This window comes from Vulpes lagopus, chromosome 24 (assembly GCF_018345385.1).
Source record: "Vulpes lagopus strain Blue_001 chromosome 24, ASM1834538v1, whole genome shotgun sequence".
Lineage (NCBI taxonomy): Eukaryota > Metazoa > Chordata > Mammalia > Carnivora > Canidae > Vulpes > Vulpes lagopus.
The window spans coordinates 3,295,670-3,310,670 of NC_054847.1; the positions used below are offsets into that span (position 1 = coordinate 3,295,670).

The 15,001-nt window shown below is 58.5% G+C and overlaps 1 protein-coding gene and 1 long non-coding RNA gene across 17 annotated transcripts in view; one reads left to right on the forward strand and one right to left on the reverse strand.

The window, feature by feature from the left end:
- The window catches only part of BIN1 (bridging integrator 1), a 51,925-nt gene that overhangs the window by 18,572 nt on the left and 18,352 nt on the right, over positions 1-15,001 (forward strand). For all 16 annotated transcript variants that reach the window (XM_041739610.1, XM_041739611.1, XM_041739612.1 and 13 more), the window contains exons 2-6: positions 8,729-8,809; positions 12,382-12,436; positions 12,667-12,761; positions 13,127-13,222; positions 14,131-14,238. In XM_041739610.1, coding sequence (XP_041595544.1) covers positions 8,729-8,809; positions 12,382-12,436; positions 12,667-12,761; positions 13,127-13,222; positions 14,131-14,238 — 435 coding nt within the window. The remainder of the gene's footprint in view (positions 1-8,728; positions 8,810-12,381; positions 12,437-12,666; positions 12,762-13,126; positions 13,223-14,130; positions 14,239-15,001) is intronic.
- LOC121481943 lies at positions 188-15,000 on the reverse strand. The gene is made up of 3 exons (XR_005985456.1): positions 14,847-15,000; positions 3,995-4,212; positions 188-862 (listed from the first exon to the last, which is right to left on the reverse strand). It is a non-coding gene; the product is annotated as an uncharacterized LOC121481943 (long non-coding RNA).

Sequence of the window (15,001 nt, forward strand, 5' to 3'; positions counted from 1 at the left end):
GCTCAGCCCAGCCTCAGTTGGCCAGTTGGAACCTTGGAAATGTTTTTTTAGTTTTCTATTTCATTGCAAAAATCTTTGCAAACTTTGCATTCTGCTACACAATCTGTCTTTATATGTTGGTTATGTCACAAAGTGCCTTTTTTTTTTTTCTTAGAGAGGGGGAGAGAGAGAGAGGGACAAAGGGAGAGGGAGAGAGAGAATCCTAAGCGGGCACCATGCCCAGCTTGGAGCTTAATCTCACAACCCTGAGATCGGGATCTGAGGCGAAATCAAGAGTTGGATGTTTAACCGACGAAGCCAGCCGGGCGCCCCTTCAAACGTGCTTTCTTTACCAGTTAGATTTTTGGGATGCAGCAAGATGGGGCAGCAGCTAAGAGTCATCTTTGCAGTAAAACCTCCGCGATGCCTGTGGCCGCTGCCCGTCCGGACTCCCTACTGCAGAATTCCACGCTGGAGTCCGTCAGGTTTGCGGGCCTGACTCTGCCACTCATCAGCCGAGTGACCTCTCTGAGCCTCAGAAGATGAGTTCTTTCATCTGTAACGTGAGACGACAGTCCCCACCTCAGGATGTCCTGCTTGTGTGAGCCAAACGGAAGGGGAAGTTTGAGAAGTGGTGGGCCTCCCGCAGGGAGGGTCCTTGGACATGGGTCCCTGGGCTCATGCCTTGGTGTGATCTTGGTGGAGCTCAGAAGGAGGGGCTGTTGCAGTGCGCTTGGCTGGAGCCTTCGGGGACCCTGGCTGGGCTGGGGTCTGGCGGTGAGGGAACCCTCTTGAGCATGAGGGGGAGCTGGCAGTATCTTTCCCCCGGGAGGAAGGCAGGACGTCGGGTGCCAGCCCCTCCTGCCACCACCTCGCAGCCACCCTGTGGAAATAGGGTTCCTAATAGGAGACTGCAGAGAGACCAAGAGAAGGGACCAGGGGCGCTGTAGCCGTTGGAGGAACCCCCAGCTTTCCTGCCTGGCCCTGAGCTTAGGGACCAGGGCTGATTGGACCACGGGCCCTGCCTTCCTTGGCCAACCTTGTCTTTGGGAGGAGAAGTGTGTGTGTGTGTGTGTGTGTGTGTGTGTGTGTGTGTGTGTGTGTGTAGGCTCTTCTGTTCTCCCTGAGGCCCACCTGCCTGGGGCTGCCGGGCGCTTCCTTGGCTAGAGCCCAGCCCGAGCTCTCAGTACCGTTGGTTTCCCTTTCTCTGGTTTTCTCTCTGTTTCCCCTTCCTCATTTTGCGTTCTCCCTGCACAGCACCTCCTGGCGTCTGCTCTGCCTTTTGCCTGGCTCTGTGGCCTCCTTGTGTTGCCCGCTGCCTTCCTGCCGTGCGGGGGGGACACAAGGGTGGTGGGTAGGAGCCCCACCAGGAAGTGTGTGTGAGTGTGTGCACAGACACGGGCATCAGCACGTGAACACGCGGGGACTGGGTGTGCCTCCTGCCTGTGCGTGGCCGTGGCGTGGGGGGCCTTGGTGCTGGGGAGCATTCTTGCCTCCGAGTGGAATGCTGTTCTGGCTCTTGCCAAGGCTCGTGTTTCAACATTTATCTTTCTTCAAAAGTCTCTGAGCCTTTGGGAAGTCGTAAGGAAAAGCCTGGCACTGCAGGAGGGCGAAGGGCTGCCCTGCTGTGTCTTCTGGACTCGCTTTCTGGGGCCCTGGGCTCTGCCCCTAGGCAGGACCCCGTTGGTTTCTCCTGCTGATGGCCAGAGCTGGCTTGGAGCGGGGCCAGGCGCCTTCCCAGAGAGGGCAGGCCCCTGTTCCTCCCCCTCTCCCCTTGGTCCCTGCCCAACCCAGAGGCATGGCAGCAGCTCTGGGGCCACTGACCAGGGAAAACTGGCCACTGGGAGACCCTGGGCCTTTGGGTGAAGCCCTGCTGCCTGGTCTGAAGGCAGAGCCGCCTGGTTGCTCAGTGAGCGGGTTCACAGGGCTCTGTGGACGGAGGCGCAGACTCTTCGGGGCCGGGGTGCTAGCTGAGAAGATGAAGCTGCTTCCTTTTGTCCAGGTGCAGGGGCCATACCCTAAGAGTGACACCCAGGAGAAAGGACCCAAGAATCAGGAGCCCTGGATCTAGCCTTGGCCAGGTGACGGGCTATCTCAGCACTCTTTACTTCGGTCTCCTTTCTCACTTAGTGAGAGTACCAGACACCCACTTCAGAAGACGGGGCCAGGGAGGAGGGTCCTGGGCCAGGGGCTCAGCCTGCAGCACAGGCGAGAGAGGCTCAGCGAGGCTGGCGGGGTATCCCAGGTCAGACTCACTTGTTGGAACCCGTTAACCTCTGCCGCCTCAGCACCCCCCGTGGAGCAGCCCATGGGCAGTGTGGCCTCGGCTGGGACAGAGTGGTGGACCAGAGGCCTAGCTCATTTGCCACAGCAGATGAGATCTGAGCCACACTTGCTCATGGCCACCACAGAGCCGCAAAGTCCGGGCTTTGCTCCTTCTTGGCCCTGAGGCTGAATTGCTTAATGTCTTCAGCCTCACTTTTCTTATCTCTTAAGTGAGGGTAAGAATATGTGGCTCAGGATGTGACCTAAAGATTAAGTGAGATACTCAGGAGAAAGTATACCCGGTACCATGAACACATCCCCCCCTGAAGACACCAGGGCCGCTTGGAGAAATGTCTGGCTCTCGGGGCACGGGCAACGTGGCAGTGAGTGGTGGGCTGGGGCCCCCCTTCTGTCCTCTCTTGTGGGTGCTGCTGGCGTCCTGCCCATCTCCTGGGTCGCCAGAGGGTCTTAGAGTAGTGTGGGAGCAGGCTCAGGCCACTAGCGTCCGAGCCCATCACACGGGTTGAGGGGCCCTGCGGCATAGTAACAGGACGCACAGGGCTCTGCAGTGCCTGTGGAGCTCCCTAGCGTGGTGGAGAAGGAGGCAGCCAGAGCTGGTCTCAGAAAGAAAGCCCCAGGGGGACAGGGGGGGAGCCAGAAACCCAGAGGCCCGTGGGCAGGGTGGAGAGAATCTGCCCAACTGGTATGTCTGCCTTCGGGGAGGGGGCTGCTCTGGCCTTTCCCCTCTTAGGGGGTCTCCCTCAGAACAGGGCCCAGCTGTGTGTGCTGAGCAATCTTTGGGAAAACCTGCCCTGACACCTGCCTGCCCATATGTCTGTCTGTCTGTCTGCCTGTCCTGCCTGTATGGGAGCCTCTGTGCGAGGTGTGAGGATGTGCATCCTGTTGCTGTGGTCCCACCAACCACAAGCTCTCCTGGGAGGAAGCAGTGAGGTGGCAACACCCAGCCCCCGCCCCCTGGGGCACAGCTCACTTCTCCACCAACCCTGACAGAGGCAGCAACTGGACAGGTGCTGGCAGGAGATGATGAGGAAGGTGAAGGTTTGAGAGTGGGTCTCAGCAGCTGGGGGGTGGGTCCTTGGAGGGGGGCTGGGTGAAGCCCCTCCCCACCTCGTGTGTGTGTGTGTGTGTGTGTGTGTGTGTGTGTTGGGGTTCGGGGATCCTTGGACTGAGGTGCGGGTCGTCCCCGTCTTGGCTGGCTGGCTCTGTGAGATGCTTCTGCTGCAGCCATGACCAGGGGCGCTGTAGCCGTTGGAGGAACCCCCAGCTTTCCTGCCTGGCCCTGAGCTTAGGGACCAGGGCTGATTGGGAACACGGGCCCTGCCTTCCTTGGGCTTCCCTCTTGGGCCCCTTGGCGTCCCTCTTCTCCCTAGCCCAGCCTTGGGTTCTAGAAAGCATTTATTCCTGCCCTGTGCCATGCCATTCAGATGTGAGCGTGTGCCCCCCCAGTGCAAGGGAACCCACCGCTCTCTGGAGGAAGGAGGGGTTAGAGCCCCCAGGAGGGGATTGCCGTGAGTTCAGGGCTCTAAGCAGGGCCACCCAGTGTCAGTTGAGTGAGTGAGGGTCTGCAGATGTGCTTATCTACACTTTATCTGCTGGGCCGGCCTGGGTGCTGGCTGAGGGCTACCAGGTGCCCCTCCTCCAGTTTTGGAGATTGGAAGCAGCGAGAAGCTCAGAGTTGACTCCGGACTGTAAAGCCTTAGGCTGTGTGTCCTGATTTATCTGTACTCACCTGCCACCTGTCACGTGGAGGTGGAGACGCGCACCTGTAGGAGAGCGCTTGGTGTCTGTAAATTGCTTTGTTCCGCGCTTGTTGAGAAGTAAGCGATAAACTGCTCCTGGTTCAAGGAAGACTGGCCCCAAAGGGCCTTCCTGTCGCTTGGGTTGGTGGTCACGCAAGCATGGCTGTGCAGAGGCACATGTGTCTTGCCCCAGGGGGCCATTCGCTGCCTGGGAGGAGGAGAAGTGAGGGTTTGGCAGGACACCCCACGCCCCCACGCTGGCGGGAGTGGGATGCTCTGGGCTGTGAGAGGTCACAGCAGAGGGGCTGGAAGGGCATCTCCTTCCTCCCGAGCTCCCCCTGAGCCCTGGTGAGCCTCCTGCCCTGAGCAGGGGGGGCTGCTGGCCTGGTTCACAGCCCAGGCTCAGTGAGGCTGAACAGTGGATGTTGTCAAAAGGAGGTTTGTTTCTGCCACCAGCTGCAGAACTGTCCTCCCTGCCCTGCCCTGGACTGCCCCTTCGGAGGCATGTCCGCTCCACTGCTCTCTGGCTGGGCTGATGATGTGTTGAGGAGAGGCGGTAGCACTGATGAGGCTTTCTGGTCTGCTGGCCCTTGGGCTGCTGAACTGTCCCCATGCCCCCCCCCTCCCCCCGGGCTAACACCAAGGTATGGCAGGGCCTGTCCCATCATCAGAAAGGCCCCCTGTGTTTGTTACAAAGGGAGACGTGTGACACCAGAGGGTCTGGGGCTCTCCCCGCACATAACCCTGGACAGACAGTGGGAATCTTGCCTCTGCCACCAGGCCCTCCTGCCTTACCTAACTCCCGCTCATCTTTTAAAACCGCTTTGGTTAACTCCCACATTCTCTGAGCCCCTGGGGAGCAGGCCTGTCTGGACACCCAGAGTCCCCCTGCCGCTCTCAGGGTCCATGTGTGACCTTGGCATGAGGAGGCCCCACTAACCTTGTGTTGAACGGGTGGAGCACCTGTGCCCCTAGGGCCCATGGCCGTGGCTATGGCCTCCCTCTTGGTGAGTAGAGGACTGAGTGTGTGTGTGTGTGTGTGTGTGTGTGTGTGTGTATGTGTGAGACCCAGGTGAAGCCGGTGGGGGCCAGAGAGTAGCCTTGGGGCATCTCCTGGGGATGGGGACAGATGAAGGCTTGGCTGAATAGCTTTTAGGTGGTAGGGACAGGACTGGCCATGGTCTGAGCTCCCCAGTAGCTGGTCGTAAAGGCCTCTTACCCAGTGGCTGGGCCGTGGCAGGAGTTCCAGTTCCAGAAGGTAGAAAAACAGAAGCCGGTAGCAGGAGGCTGTGGGGTTTTACTGGACCAAATTTCGGCCTGGTCCCTGTCCTGAGGCAGGCACGCCCAGCTTGTTTTTCCCTCTTAGAGCCACTCCCGCAGCACCTTGAGGTCAGGACCCAGGCCGTGTGCCCTCCTTCTGTCATCTATAGCATCGGGGTGGGGACGGTGAAGATTAATGGGGCCAAGGCCAGCATGCACTCCCCGGGCCTTTTCTCAAACCTTGGCCGCTGCGGTGGTTGCTGTTTGAGGTGTGGAGAGGGTCAGCGGTTAACCTGAGGTCACGTGAGCTGGGAGCCTGGCCTGCCTTCCTGTGCCGCCTCCTCAGGCCCGGGACCACTGGAGCCAGGCGGCCTTGCCCAAGCCCAGACCCCAGGTTCATGTGAGGGCTAGTCTAACCCTGGTTCTAAGGGTGACGTAAGAGGGTAAGACGATGCTTAGCCTGAGAGATAGGATGTTTTCTTCCAGCTCTGGACGCCGTCCTCAGAGCTCACGGCCTACGTTAGTCAGCAGCCACCAAGAGCAAATTGTGTGTCTGCCCTGGACCCAGCCCTGTGCAGGAGCTGAGGTCTCTGGCCTCAGGCTGTTCATGTGGCTGGGGCAGAGCTAGAGGCAGACGCTTGGGCACACGGGGCAGCAGTGAGGAAAATAGGGCCTGGTCCTAAGTGGGATGGGGTGGGGGAGAGAGAGGGCGGGGGCCAGCTTCACGGAGGTGTAATCTGAGCAGTTTTGGAGGAGTTGACTGTGTGCACACTGGCCCATGCGTCGTCCGGATGCTGTCACACTAGACCTGGCATGGGGTTTCGTTGGGGTCGGGCCTGGCTCCCCATTGTGGGAAAGCTGCCGTGAAGGCTTTTTAGGAGATTGTTGTTGCTACTCGAGTATGCCAGGTATGGAGACATATTTTGCAGACACAAGCCTTAAGGTGGGTGCTGATGTTCTCTTTATTTTCCAGACAATGCATTTGAGGCTCAGAGAGAAAGTCCCTTTTCTCAATGGTCTTTTCACTGCCTGACACAGCTCACTGTGGCTGGCCTGAACATCTGTCTCCCTGGTGGCTTCTGCTGTCTGGGTGGAGCACAGAGCCCAATGGGGAACTGAGGTCGGTGTGCATGTCTGGGTGCAAATCTGGGGGCTTAGAGCCCTCCGGAGCTCTGGTGGCAGGACAGAGATGAGGGACCTTTGGCCAATAGAGTCCATCTCCTTGGGGAGAAGAGAGGAAAGGGGTAGACAGGGCCACTTTCCCAGTCCTCCTATCTTGAGGGGTGACCAGGCCTTGACCTTGCTGGGAGCCTCTTGCTCCATCCATTAGCCTCTGTTGACTTCTGGAAGTTCTTTCCCACCTGGTGTTCCATTTCTGTCTTTGGAGGTGGTGGGGCCAAGGGGCTGGCGTCTGATAGGGGTGAGTCACCTACTCAAGCTCAGTGCAGAGTGGGCCAGGCACCCCCACAGCTCCACCCTGTTTCCATGGGACCAGCTGGGTATGGTTGTCAAGGGGGAGGTGTGGGGGCCCGTGGCTGGTGGGAAGTGCTAATTCTCTTGCTCGCAGTGGTTTTATTTTGCTCTTCGCCTCTCACCTCAGTGTCAGCCCTTGGCCTGCAGGTGCACTTGCCCAATAGACTGTGTTGTGACCATTATAGCACAAAGCTGTTGGTGGGCTGCTCTCCCACCCCTACCCCTGCTCCTCCTGCCACCCCCCCCCCCTCGAGCTATTCGAAATTCCCTGGTAAGGGCAACCCAGGTGGCTCAGCGGTTTAGCACCGCCTTTGGCCTAGGGTGTGATCCTGGAGACCCAGGATCAAGTCCCGTGTCAGGCTCGCTGCGTGGGGCCTGGTTCTCCCTCTGCCTGTGTCTCTGCCTCTCTCTCTCCCTGTCTCTCATGAATACATAAATAAAATCTTTATGAAAAAAAAAAAAAAGTTCCCTGGGAACATACCTCATCTCCCTGGTCTTCTCACCTTTGCTGCATGCTCTCTCTGCCACTTGAGCTGCAACCTCCCCCAGGAAACCTTTCCTGATTGCCCAGGCCCCCACAGTGCCATGTGCTTCCCTCTGTCTGGCTGGATCCATGTCTGACTGATGTCTGCTGTCCCAGCAGAGGTGCCCATGGCCGTGTATGGAGAGGGCACCTGGTGACGTGGCCAAATGTACCCCACGCCAAGAGAAGGTCTGAGAGCTGACAGGGCAGGATAGGCCCTCCTAGAGCCAGTCAGGGCTGGGAAGGATCCACCACTTTTCCCTCCACCTGCCACCCCCACCCACTGCCCCCTTTCCTCATTCTTTTTGGGTTTCGGCCACTGCCTGTGCTGAGCACCTCGGTGTCATGCTCCTGCTTCCTGTGGAGTGCTCCAGGTGGGGGATCACTGTCTCCAGTTTGGTCTCTGCCACCCTCTCTTCCTGCAAACCCACCCCATGTCTGCCTCAGCTTCCCCTCTCTGCACCCGATCTCTCATCTTTCTCTTTCCCCACCCTCCTACTCCCCTGCTGCCCTCACCCCTCCTTGCCTCCACCTTCTCTGTCTTTCATCATACTTCCTCTCAGGCTTCTGATCCAGCTCCTCCTTCTTCTAGGTCTTTCTCTCTCTTCTGGCCTCGGGGTCTCTCTGTCTCTACCCAACCATCTCCCCACCTGTGCCCTCCTCTCCCGCTCCCCCTACACAGCTGAGAAAGCACAGTTGGGACTAATCAGAGGGAGAGTCCACCTCTGAGATTTCTAGTTGGGAGCAGAGCAGGTGTCCATGAGCCCATGTGTATGTGTGCGTGTGTGTGTGTGCGCATGCGCACGCCAAGAGTGGGCCCAGTATGGTCTGCTGAGCCGTAGAGAAGGAAGCAGGGTGGCTGGAAAAGGTCACATCTGAGAATCTATGCAGATTGCGAGCTGGCTCCTAGTGACACTAAGAGCCTGATCCCTGCCTCCTCTTGGTGCCCTCTGTGTCCTGGGGTGATTACCTCCCAGCCCAGGGCTGCTCTGCTCCTCCCTCTGGTCTTCATGAGTCTTGGACCCAGGAAATGGAGTCATGTAGGGAGGTGGGGCTCTTGTGCTCAGCTCACTTTTTAGCTGCCGGAGTTGGGGTGGAACCCTCAGGGGTGCAATGTGAGATCAACAAGGAGGGGCACTTGACCCTTCAAGCTGTCTTCGGAGCCCCCCTCTCCTGGTTTCAGTTACTGCAGCAAGCCTGACCTGAACTCCTCTGCTTGGCCAATGGGCAAGCCCCGGATAGACAATGAGGAGGTCTCAAGACTTGATGGACTCGAGGTTGCTTTGGGGGATTACAGCAGCCAGGAGAGCTTCTGATGGTCCCAGTGCCCTGGGCTGCATTATACTGGCTGAGGGCCTCCAGGATCCTGGCTGGGTGGGAGCCATCTGTGGTATTGGTGACTGGGCACTTTTGGTTTGGCCACCCTCTTTCTCATGGTAACACTTCCCTTCTCTTGCTGCCTTGGCAGGTCCTCCAGAAACTGGGGAAGGCGGATGAGACAAAGGATGAGCAGTTTGAACAGTGTGTCCAGAATTTCAACAAGCAGCTGGTGAGTGGGGGTGGCCTTTGGCCTTAGGGAGCTTGTGCAAAATGGAAGTGTGGCTGCCAGGTAGAAAATGTCAAGAGCTGAATTTGTGGAGTAAGCGAGCTGGGAGAAGGGGCTGGTGTGGGCTGGCAAGGTCACAGAAGACTTCCTGGAAGAGGGAGCTCTGGCTCGGGGCATAGACCAAGGGAAATAGGAAGGAGGGCTGGAGGGTAGAGTCAGGGTCTTTGCCGTGCTAGGAGAGGGCCACGTAGGCCCAGACTTGGGGCTGGGAAGGACCAGGTCTTTCCCTACTCCTCATTCATGTCCAAGGCCTCCAAGAGCACTGAAGGTGCCCATGATGCCTCTGCAGCTGGAACGGAGCCTGGGGGAGCCAGCTGTCACCGGCTCTCACAGGGCTGGGTTTCATAGCCCTTCCCGGCCGCCCCCAGCACTAGCCTTGGCTCTCCTGCCCTGCACTGAGAAACAGAGCTTGGCCCCCTCAGAGGATCCAGGATGGTGAGCTGTGGGGCAGTGCGAGGGAGGTGTGAGCCAGGCTCTTCCTCCCGGGACATTACTGCTGCTGGCTTGTCTGTTGCTGATGTGGGCCGGGTCTGATTCTGTCCTGTTCTTAGGGCCTGCCCGCTCACAGAGGGCATCCCTGGCTATTGAGTGAACATCCTCTGGGATCGACTGCAGAGGGGCAAGAGTCAGCTATAGCCAGAGGGAGTCCACGCGGGAGGGATGTTCCTGCCCCTACGCCCACTGGGAAGATGGGGGCTTGGGTCTTCAGACCATGATGGCAGAGGAGGCAGGGAGCACCCTCCGAGGGGATGTAGGGCAAGGATGTGGGGTGCTGGCCAAACCACCTCCGTGGAGTGATACTAAGTGTTGGTATCGGGTTGTGGTATCCTTCCAGACCCCTGAGTCCAGGCCAGGCTGTGCTCCAGAGCTTTAGTTTTCCCCTAGTTGCTCTGCTAGGAGTGTGTTAAAGCCCCAGGAACCTCCAGAGAGTTTTCTTTCGGGCGCCTTATTTGGGTGGGGGTGCCCAGGGAGCCGGCTTGGAGCAAACACACAGCTTCTGTGTTGGCCTCCTGGATGCTGCCCTGCAGGAGGCAGCTGCGTGGGGCAGGGCTATGTCTGATCCTAGGCACTGACTCGGGAGTTGGGCTGAGGGGCCCAGCTGCAGTTGGCACATGAGTGAGGCAGAGCCCTGCGCGGCCCCTCGCTCGTCTGTGTCCAGTGTGCCGGCTCACAGTGTGGCCTTGTTTGCGAGGCACAAGGGGCCCTGGTACGGCCTGAGGCCTGGGCAAGCACAGAAACCCGCCCCACGGGAGACCCGTTCCTCGGGGTGCAGTGTAGACGGGCGCTCAGAGGATGGTGGGGAGGGGAGTGAGGTGACGGATGGTCGGCAGGAAGGGAAACCAAGTTTGGAAGATTCTGTGGCATCAGATGAATGTGATAGCATCACGTCATGAACATGTTTGAGGCCTCATCTCTATCACTGAAAGAGTAGGACAGGCCCTTCCTCATTCCCAGGCCTACACGGTCCACATCCGATCCCTGATGGAATTCCAGAGAGGTCTGGATGCTGGGGATTGGCCTTTGTTTCTTCCTTTAATCTCTAATCAGTAGGCCTTAAACTTTGAGGTTCCTCAGAATTCTGTGTGGTCACGGTTCTATAGGCTGCTCTGTGGTCTGGGGGATTGAAGGAATTTTGGAGAGGGTTTTTTTTTCCTTTCCGCCACCGCCTGTTTTTTTTTTTTTTCTTTCTTTCTAATTATACATCTTATGCACTGCCCTGAAACCCTCCCTGCACAACACCTCTACTGTCTTCTGGAAGCATTCATCATCATAAACAGGGGCTGTGGGGAGTCCCACCAGTTCTACCAGTCTGTGTAACGCTGGGCAAGTCCCTGAACCTCTCTGCTCCCTCATTTATCAGGTGAGGACAGTGATGCTAGAGAGACGTGCAGGGAAAGAGCCAGCCCCGGCGGACAGCTGGTGTGTGATGCTCTGAGGACACTGGGAGAGGAGGAGCAGGCCCTGGCTGTGAGGAGGGAGAGTCTGATGATGGGGGGTACAGGAGAGGTTTGAGGGTACCTGGGGTGAGCCCAGAAGGCTGGTGTGTCCCTGCTTGCCCTCAGCTGGAGTGGAGACCGCCTTTCTCCTGCAGAGGCACCTGGCAGGCCAGGAGTGGGACCTCGGCTGCTTGCTGGGTCTGTGTCTGCCTGGCCCTCCACCAGGGCAAGGGCAAGGGCAAGGGGATCTAAAATAAGGATGTGAGAGCATTAGGCAGGGAGACACCAGGAGGGTGCTCTTCCCCTGTAGAAGTCAGCCTCTGGCACTGCCATCCTTTGACGTCCAGAAGCCCTCTCTCCTCATGTCCCCCTACTGCCTCACATCACCGTCCTCAGCATAAAGCTCATCTCCTGAAACTGGCCTGCAAGGCCAGGGGCCTGGGCTGGCTCACTTGTGCTGTTCCCTGAGCACACACTAGGCTGTGGTCTGCCGTGGGAGTCATTCACCCCAGCTGACAGATGAAGAGAGAGGTTCAGTCATGTGCTTAGGGCCACAGGTCTAGTGAGGGTCAGAGCTAGAGAGTGGGTCTTCATAACCCCAGAGCCTGTGTGTGCTCTGTCCCCCTCTGCACATGGCTTCTGGAAACTCCAGGGTCTCACCATTGGTGGTCTCCTATATCACCTGTTATCTCAGCCTATTTACCCCCCCTCTCACCTGGGGCTCAGTTTTCCGATTCCTGCCTTGTATGGTATTGATAACACAGAGGGACTGAGGCTTTGCCCATGGGTCCATCCTTTCTGCTGGTCCTGCTGTCTCAGCAAGTCCCTGGGGCTACCTCCCGAGCTCAGGGCCTTCACCGTTTGGCCCAGTCCCCTGGCCAATCTTTTCTTCCTACGTCCAAATCCTCCCTCTTGGCTGGGCCAGTGTCCTGAGAGTTCTGGGCATGCACTGCTCACTTCTCTGCAGCCTGGCTAAGCAATTCCCTTCCGCCTTCTGCAGCCTCCTCTGCAGGCCATCCTCTGTCCCTGGCATGATGCACTGGGAGCCTGCTGGCCTAAGCTTTTGGGGCAGGGTGTTCTAGTCCTGTGTCCTGTGCTCATTGGCCACCTGGCCCGTGGTTGCCTGAGGGCAGACCTGGCGTATGCCCATCCCACTGTACATGTGTGTCATCCAGCCTGCGCCCCCAGTGTGTTACTTAGGGTGTGTGTGGGGCCCACTATTTTCCTACCTTCCTTATAGGGCTGAGAACTTCCTGGAAGAGACAGGTACTGACAATCTCTGGATGAATATCCCTTGGCTCCTGAGGCAGGGATGGTGCTGAGAAGTGCTGGATGCTTAGTACATGTTCGTGGCAAGAGAGGCAGTAGCTGCTGTGCTTTGAGGGGCGCTCCGGGCCAGGCTGTGCCCAGGAGCTGTTGCACATGTCTTGTCTTCTCTAGTCCTGCCAGCGCCCTGATGAGGACAGCTGATCTGTGGTGGCTACTGGGAGCAGCCTGCGTTTGTCCACCTGAGAGTACAGGAAGGACAGGGTCATGCACAAGTAGGCCCTCACCCTGGCCTTGTCTTTCTCGTTGCAGACTGAGGGCACTCGCCTACAGAAGGACCTCCGGACCTACCTGGCCTCAGTCAAGGGTAAGGGGCAGGCAGCCTCCTGGGCAGACCTGGTCTGGGTAGGTGGGCTTCATGGGACACTGAGGGGCCTTTGCCCCACCTAAAGCTGATGGGTGCAGAGCTGGGATAGAGACCAGGGTTTATGGTGGAGGGGTGAACGCTGGCATTGGGGACCACATACCCCCTGGGCCCTCCTGCCCCGTCTTCGTCCCCCATGGCCCTGGCTGCAGCATGGCCCTTCTGCCCCACAGCCATGCACGAAGCCTCCAAGAAACTGAATGAATGTCTGCAGGAGGTGTACGAGCCCGACTGGCCTGGCAGGGATGAAGCAAACAAGATAGCTGAGGTGAGCGTGAGGCAGGCGACCTCCGTCCTTCCCAGAGGACCCTCTGGTCTCAGCTGCTGGCCCATCCTGCCCTGCCTCACCCTCTTGGACAAGCCCATCTGGTTTTTGGGCATTCACAGGCTGTGTGCCCTTGGGCAAGTCACCTCCCCTTCCTGACCCTACCAACCCTGGGCTTATCTGTTCCTTATAGTTGCCCTGGGAGAGGCTATAGGGCAGGAATTATCACCTCTACTTTACAGCCAAGGAACCCGAGATTCTGAGAAGCTTCTGTGCTGGGAAGCAGCGGGGCTCAAGTGGACCCCAGGTCTCTGGGGGGGAGAGAGCTGGGGACTGGCTGTATACTCATGAGCTCTCACCTCCTTCAGAACAACGACCTCCTCTGGCTGGATTACCACCAGAAGCTGGTGGACCAGGCGCTGTTGACTATGGACACATACCTGGGCCAGTTCCCTGACATCAAGGTGAGAGGCACTCTGTAGATCTGTCCTGTTCTGGCTTGATAGCCTGTGCACTGGAGTTGAAGCAGGGACAGCGGGATGGGGGGAAGGGGTCAGCCGAGGGCTGGCTCAGGCACTGGCAATTCATCCCTCCAGGGCTGCTCCCTCTGAGACCAGCCCCCCAACCTGAGCCTTTCTGAGCAGAGAGCTCTGGGGCCCTGTACCTTTGGGTCTCCAGACTGTAGGAAGAGACCCCATGGTGCATGTATGTCTGCATGGCTGCGTCACTGTGGAGTGACTATAGGGTCATATAAGGTATATTAAGGGGATGTAAAGCCTAAGCACGTGTGCCTAATGGGTGCCCTCCCCTGCAGCCGATGGGCCCAGGTGCTTCAGACATGGAAGTAGAGGTGTTGAGGCCAGGTGGTGACTGTGATGCTAGTTCTTGTACACTGGGGGTCTGGCTCAATGCTGCACTGTGACCACCCAGTGCAGGTGCCTTGGGCTCCTCAAGATGCCTGATGGGGAGTGTGCAAGGGAGGCTGATGGTGGTAGCCTGGAGAAGAGAAGCCTGGGGTCCAGGAGCCGAGGGCCAGGCCAGGGAAGAGGCTTGTCCCGTACAATACTGGCTGGTGGGCACTGGCAAACGTGGCTGAGTATTGAAGGAACTGGTTTGGCCTCTGTATAAGAAAGGACTCCTGAGGGCACGGGCTGCCTGGAAGGGGCAAGCTCTTGGCCTCCAGACATGTGGGAGCCTGTTTCAAGCCTGCATCAGATGCGCTTCTTGAGCCTGGGTCAGCTGCCCTGGCCCTTCGGCTTTATCCAGTTCCCAGTGCCCACAACCCAGTTTCTCTGAGCCCAGCCTGGGTCGACATCTCAGCCTGGGTGCCAGGCCCTGTTCAGCCCCCCTCTCCCACCTCCGTGTCTTCCAGTCACGCATTGCCAAGCGAGGGCGGAAGCTGGTGGACTATGACAGTGCCCGGCACCATTATGAGTCCCTCCAAACCGCCAAAAAGAAGGATGAAGCCAAGATTGCCAAGGTAAGAGCTGGGGGGCGGGGCTGGGGGAGAGTCTTCAGAGGGGTAGGGACCTTCCTCTGTGCTGTGCCCACTGTACCCCTTTGCCCTGTGGGTTATCGCTGCTCCCCTGTGGCTGGAGTCCTCAGCCCCCTTGCAGGTGGGTGTACCGCGGGTGATGTGCCCAGGTAGCAGAGCGGGCTCGGGGAACGGCCCCTGTGAGCCGCTGGCTGAAGGCGCACCGCCCACCCACCGTCTGGTGCTTGCCCTGGGCCCTGGGCCCTCCACCCTGCTCTGCGGCCACTTTCCAGGATGAGAACAGGCCTGGCTTGGGTTTAACTGGAACAGCCCCACCCGACCTGGCATGCTCTGAGTGCAGTTCTGTCATGGGATCTGATGTGACCCTGTCTCTGCTGGAACAAGCCGGAGGGCACAGGGCTTGGGCTGGTCACACTGTTCGCAGTGAGGGGCCGCGTGGATCCCCTCCCCACCCCGCCGCGTGGCAGGACCAAGCTTGCTGAGCCCCACTGTCCCTGCTAACATTCTTACATTTTGCTTTGCAGTTGGAGTTCACCCCTTCTCCGCCCCTTACCCAGGAATCCCGTTAATCCTCTTAGCCTCAAGGGCCTTACCTGCTGGGGGCTGGCCCCCTGGAGGGGTGACCGGCTTGTCTGTCACTGCATTTGGGACGTTTGGACTTGGACTCGTGTAATATCTGTGTCTCTGTTTCTCTCTCCCCATCTCCCTCCTGTTTCTCCACTCTCCTTGGCCTTGACCTCCTCTCCCC